This window comes from Gavialis gangeticus, unplaced genomic scaffold, assembly GCF_001723915.1.
Source record: "Gavialis gangeticus isolate Ggan-Ray unplaced genomic scaffold, GavGan_comp1, whole genome shotgun sequence".
Taxonomy (NCBI): Eukaryota; Metazoa; Chordata; order Crocodylia; family Gavialidae; genus Gavialis; species Gavialis gangeticus.
Genome location: NW_017729022.1, coordinates 81,839,351 through 81,846,053, shown reverse-complemented (window position 1 = coordinate 81,846,053; position 6,703 = coordinate 81,839,351). Strand labels below are relative to the sequence as shown.

The following is a 6,703-nucleotide window of genomic DNA, read 5'->3' as shown; positions in this document are numbered from 1 at the left end:
ACAGATTCATAGATGTAGAGTCAGAAGGGACCTTGTAGATCTTCTAGTCCAACCCCCTGCTCTGGGCAGGAGAGAAAACTGGGCTCAAGTGACCCCAGCCAGGTAAATGTCAAGCCTCCTCTTAAAAGACCCCCAGGGTAGGAGCCATCACCACTTCCCTTGGAAGTTGGTTTCAGATCCTAGCCACCCTGACTGTGATGTAGTGCCTTCTAATGTCTAGTCTGAACCTACTCTCTAGCAACTTATGGCCATTATTCCTTGTTACTCTGGGAGGTGCTTGGGGGAACAAGGTTTCTCCCAAACCCTGCTGGTCCCCCCTAGTAAGTTTATAGATGGCCACCAGGTCCCCCCTCAGCCTTCTCTTATGAAGGCTGAACAGGTTAATGTCTCATAACCTCTCATAGGGTTCACCCTGCTGTCCTCAGATCATGCGAGTGGCCCTCCTTTGGACCCTCAATACTGTCCACATCCCTCCTGAAGTGTGACGCCCAGAACTGGACGCAGTACTCCAGCTGCAGCCCAACCAGTGTCGCATAGAGGGGGAGGATCACCTCCTTGGCTCCGCTTGTGATGCATGACAAGGTACAGTTAGCCCTACTGACCATGTTCTTGCATTGTCGACCCATGTTCATCTTGGAGTTAATGACTCCAAGATCTTTCTGCCACTGTGCTTTTGAGAAGGGATTTCCTAGCCTATAGGTATGCTGCTGGTTCCTACTGCCCAAGTGCAGCACCCTGCACTTGTCAGTAACGAATCCCATCCTACTGTCATTTGCTCACCCATGTAACCTGTCCAGGTCCTTTAAGTGGGTGGGGATATTAGTACTTAGCAGATTTTTAGATAGACAATAAGCTCCCATTTAGTCTTTTAGCTTAGAGCAGTAGTGCTTCATTTTTTGCCCTGGCAAGCCAGATAGGTAGTATCCAGTCTGTCCACAGGCTAGATCTGGCCTGTGATCCCAATCTTGTGGCTGGAGCAGGTACAGTCTGGCCCCATCCAGCCACAGGGAAAAGGGTCAGGCTGCAGCCAGGACCTGTATGGGGAAGGGGGCTTGGCCCAGCTCAGATGTCTCTCAAAGGGTTTGGGAAGTCTGGTAGTGGGGAAGGGTGGCAGTATTAGTTGTCAGGGCTCCCCCTGCCCGCCACCAAGTTTTCCTGACCTGTGGGGAAGCTTTCAGGACAGATACCATAGCTTTGTAGGCAAGAGGTTTAAGCCCCCTTGCTTAAAGTGTTTAGACTCAGAAATTAAAGCATCTTTCTGCCTCACATTTGTTGTTGGCTCACAAGATAAGAGCACGGTGCTTAAACCATATTTTATTGGTCCCTAAATAATGTAATACTAGACCACCTTTGTCTTTGCCCAAATCAGATTTATGGCAGAATTCTCATTAACCTGACTGAAACCAAATTCCACATTGTATATCTGTTTGTCTAGCTTCCACACTGTACTTCCAACTTCTTTCCCCTCCCTTACTGTCAGACCCTGCTCTTCCTGACCACATGAAAGTGAGGGGTAAATCTGAAGAGAGTGACTTTGAAATAAATATTCCTGTAGTTTGAAATGGGCACAGACAAGTTACTCTGAGTACTCACAGTTCATCTAGAATTGAGGCATTTTATCTCTTTTGAAACTGCTGCAAGTTGGTACAAATTTGTCACGACCACACTTAAGCAGCACTTTTTTGTACCTACATATATAATACTAATTATGCATGATATTAGTCCAAAGCCAAAAAGCTCACGATTCATCAGGCAGATGATTGGGCTGGAACATGACAGTTCACATCATTTCAAGCCATAGTAACACCACAGCTCAGCACTTCAGTATGCACATACCCTAGGATACTCCCCCAAAATGAACCGTGCGCTAATTATCTCCCCATTCATGACAAGAACACCTGGTTCCAGTCACAAGACCTGTGATCCTCCAACAGTATGTGCAGATGAGGTACAGGCCAACCCAGTCCAGTTTTACCTCATGGAGGGTGGGGACACTAATCATATGCACTACGCAGAGAGGAGACACCAAGGATACTGGGCGAATTGTTTGGGGCCCCCTCTGGTGATGTTTGCCAGACATTTAAGGCTGGTGAAGAAACAGGAATCACTGGAAGTGGGAAAGAAAAGGTGCAGCTTAACTGTGGGAGTGAAAAGGAAATCAAAGTGTGTGCAATGTAGTGGCTCGCTATGACTTGAAGAGTCAGTGCCAAGGGGGACTGCATGCAATGGGTACTATCACACCTTATTCAGATGGGCTGCACTAACTTATTTGTGGTAGGTTCCCCATCAGCATGTTTACCCCATATAGGCCCTGTGTTTTATAGTCACAATCTGTGTTGGCTGCATTTAAATCAACTTCACAGTTGGTTTCCACTGCTGAGCACATGCTGTTTTTGGTTGGAGTTTAATGACCAACAGTGTAGTTAATTAGGTTTCTTTGTATGTAGATACAAGACAACTAAGCATTTCTCCCCTCCTCCCATAGTGATTAGGGGAACCTCCTCTTATACTTGAGAAAATATGGTAGCTCATCTATTAAAAAGGTGTTTTGTAAACACCTGAAGTACAGTTTTACTGTGAAAAGACTGCAGAGTTACAGCTGCTTGCTCCTGCTTTTATTCAAGCAAGCTTGTTCAACTTAAAAAAACAGTAAAAAAAAGCTTAGACTACTAGCGCTTGCTGGGTATAAAAACCAAGTCATGTTCTTCACAAAATTACAAGAGCTGGAGCTTTTAATTGCAGTCATGTGTATAATTAACAGCATGAAGATTCAGATTTATTTGCTCATTTTACTCCATTCAAGGGCACAATGGATAAATTACTACGAAGAAGTAAAAAAAGATTTTCCATTAGCTATTCAATACACCCATGGAAAGAAGTCAGCTGATTAGCAGATCAGTTTGACACTCCCTCTGCAAACTGAAGTGACACTAAAAATATAGCCATATACAAGCAGTTCTCCTTACCTGTTGGCAAAGATTCTTGTGAAACTGAATTTTGCTCTGCAGTGTGAGTAGACTGTAACTGGCATTGAGGAGGAGTTTGTGTACTTGCTGTAGAAAAACTCTGGTTATAACCTGCAGAGTAGGAAGAGTCTTCTTTTATTTCCTGCTCTTTACGTGGAGGCAGAGGTGCATTCACTTTAAATACCTGGAAAAAATGCAACATGTTAGCAAAATATTGAAGAGACTATTGTTTACTTGGATTACAGAAAGACTCCAGCTAGGTGCATTAGGGTTCTACTGTGCCAGGCCCGGTGTCAAAAGCTAGCACAGGGAGCATCTAAAATGCACAGATTAGGAGAGAAGAACAAGTACTCTTAGATTTACAGAGTGGATACTGACTTCTGACTGAAGTCACTTAGCACAACCTGGAATTTACCTCAGATTTCTGGACTCCTGGTCCATGGGAGCATCTTCCCTCTTCCATCCTACTTTAAAAAACAGACTATTCCCAGAAATACTTGACCAAAGTGTTCTGTATACTTAAATTCTGGCCAATAAAAGCACAGCACAACTTCAGGTAATAGCCTGACTACTGGGATCCCAGCAGCATCCTGGATTAAAGAATTTACTTGGGAGTCCTGAACACATGAATCTTTTAGGCCTTTACTACCACAAGCATGTTCTAACCAGAGCAGCCACTTCTAGAAAAGCACAGCATAAGTGGGTAGTACTTCCAGGATTACTACTAACACATGCTGAGGCTTGGTGCTATTGCTGTTAAAGCCCCTTTCAACAGTTTTTAGTATTATGCTAAAAAAATGCCACAGGTGCTGCATTCAGCAAGTCAAGCTGCTCAACTGGTTACACCAAACTAAGAAAATACCTTCAATTCTACCCTCTGACTAGCTGCCTGCCAGGTATGTATTCACAATATTAAGTGTTGGAAACTATTTGGTTTGCCAAAAGGAAAACCAATGCGCTTTGTGTATAGAAGGCAAGTCATATACTGCATATAGAAAACAAAACCTTTTGTCATCCATATGAAGTTATCTTTTTTTTGGTATCAAAGCACGCAGGCCAATTTCAGGATGGGAAAGGCTGAAAGCAAGAACAAAAAAAGTCACAATGCAAGTGAGCTGTACAACAATTCTGAGAAGAACCAGTCAAGGACATTCTACTATAGAAAACTGGAGGCAAAAAAGCTTGGGTAGAAGTACCCGACTGTGTAAAACCTAGGCCCAGATCACTGATCCATGGTTAGCATTTGATACTTGACTTCAAACTTCAGAATGTGCGCTCAAGCTAGTTTTCAGTTCACCATGACCATTTCAGGGCAATTCTGGCATCTCTGACAACTTAACAGAATACTAGTAGAATTCTTGTATCAAGGATTGTAGTCCTAATTTTTCTGCACTTCTCTCCTGTATTAATTACTCATCATCTATTTGAATACAAAGAACTATCATATCTATATTACACAGCCAGTAAGTGGTCCTTCCAAATTTTTCTGCTTATAGTACAAGAAGTTGCCATCCTGCTGTTTAACCTTCTAAAAGCAGGCATCAGATTTGGGAGTCTCTACCAAACGATAGTGTTTTGCAAGTGTGATCGCACTTACTCACATAATTCAGAAAGTTTGAGCATACCCCAATCAGGGAGGAAGGCCAGAATCTCTTCTACCCTTTGGACTGGCCCCTTCAGCAATCTAACCATAAAGAAAAAAAAAGTGCTTTGTACAGAAGGGCAATGTGTAAGTATTGTTGCTAGACAGACCATGACAGAACCAAGTGAAAGTTCAAGTTTTCAAGAGTGGTATAACCCAATAATGTTGAAACTAGTACTACAAGGGAAAAACTGCCAATCAAAAAGCTACACAAATAAAAAGCCTCTTCCACTTTGTTTTAAATTTATTTGAGGCTTTCCTGATTTGGAGCAGAAGGTTTTGAATTTTAGATTAAGATGTTTCAAAGGACTGACAGCTCCCAGGCTGCTAGAGGCAATGATGAAATAAAGTTTGGGTGTAGGATCTAGCCAGTTTGGAAGACAGGCAAGCAGCGACAGAACTATTAAAACTCAGTAAGATTGAAATACCTGAAGTACCTGACCCATCCCAGGACTACCATGACTAAGCATTTTATCAAGTTTCCTCAGAACTTAGAGGATTAAAGATAAACAGTTATTAGTCCTCGTCTCAAAGGATAAGACAAGACATCTACTGGAGGGAAGCAGTTTGTATTTGTTCCATTACTCTACTTTTAAAATATACTGCAAACACCAGGCCCTTCACTGAACACCTGCTTACAGACTAAGACCCACAGGCAGCATGCAGAGCTGAAAGCTATGGCACCATGGGCTGAATCCCACCAGCAGGCCATACTTCTGACACCATTAATATGAAATCCTGACTTGAAAAGTAGTAAAGAGATGGTTACCAAAGGATGAAGAAAGTGACTCTTAAGCAGCTGTCAGGATTAAAACTGGACTCAAATACAATACTAAGGCCAAATACAATACTACAATTTTATTGTATTAAGTGGCTCCAAAGACCTGAGGTTGACAGTAATATAAAACAAGCAAGGAAACAATGCAAAGGAAGACTTCTCTTGGGAGTGCTCTTGTCAGATGAAGACAACAGATACCTTAGCATTCTTCAGTGAAGAAAGGACCTCACCCATTGTAGAATTAGAGTTCACCACCCTCAACAATAAAAGGCCCCAGTTGTGGCCTGGACCTCCCAAGACTAGGGCCAGCAAGCTTCAAGTCACAAAGGTAGCCTTGTATGCAACACTGTCAGACAACTTCGAGCTGATGGGATGTTTAGAGAGACCCCTGTGGAAGTGGTAAGAAGAAAAATCGAAGACCTGATCAAGCCTATAGCTGAATCAAAGCAGCCATTAGTGAAAGGTGTTTGAGAAATGTCACTTCATTGGCAAGAGGAACAAGTCCCCTGCCCTTATACAAACATTCCTCCTTAAATCACTTGTCTTTCACAGTTTAGAAGTGCCTCAAAAGACTTGTCTAGGCTAGTCTATATTACTTTTGCAAAAAAGAGATCCTAACCTAGAATGAACAGAAAATGCAGGCCTGCAATAACTTGGTTGCACACCCCAAAGCAGCTGAGCTGAAGCTGATAAGGAAGCTGTATCATGGGGTACTGGACTACATCCAAGAAAGGGTTTCTTAAGGTGAGTAGTCAGACATGATGAAGAAAAGTTTTGCATTTGAAAGTTTAACTATCCCAACTATGCAATTGGTCCAATAAAGATTAAACCCTAAGAAATCCGTGCTTTTTCACAATTTTTTTTTTTTTTTACATATATTTTTTCGTCCTGTCCCTGGGGCAGCAGGATGGGCTCAAAGATCTTCTGAGGTCCCTTCCAGCCCTAATGTCTATGAAATCTATGAACCCCAGGTAGTTCCTTGCTAGTTAAGTTCTCTCAAGGCTCCCTCCACAGGGTACCACAATAGGAATCTGCTAGAAATATCATTTTAGGAGTGCTGCTCTAATTTATCACATCTATTTAGAGAATGCAGAATAGGGTCTCTCTTTCCTCTAGGAAAGATAACTAGAGCATCTATCCTTAACAGCACTGAAGTTTCACAAGAGGGGAAGTTTTGATCTGCAGTAATATGACAGAATCAAGATCTGCCAAACCACTGCAGGTAGTCTAGTTTAGAAGTCTTGCCATTAGACTAAGGACTATTGGGGGGCAGGGATGGGGGGGCTTGAGGGGATGGGGCTGGCCAGAGCAGGGGTT

The 6,703-nt window shown here is 42.7% G+C and overlaps 1 protein-coding gene across 1 annotated transcript in view; it reads right to left on the bottom strand.

Moving 5' to 3' along the window:
- Nucleotides 1-6,703, bottom strand: part of CAPRIN2 (caprin family member 2) — a 102,487-nt gene that overhangs the window by 28,754 nt on the left and 67,030 nt on the right. The window contains exon 18 of the mRNA XM_019515482.1: nucleotides 2,967-3,150. Within this exon, the coding sequence (XP_019371027.1) occupies nucleotides 2,967-3,150 (184 nt within the window). The remainder of the gene's footprint in view (nucleotides 1-2,966; nucleotides 3,151-6,703) is intronic.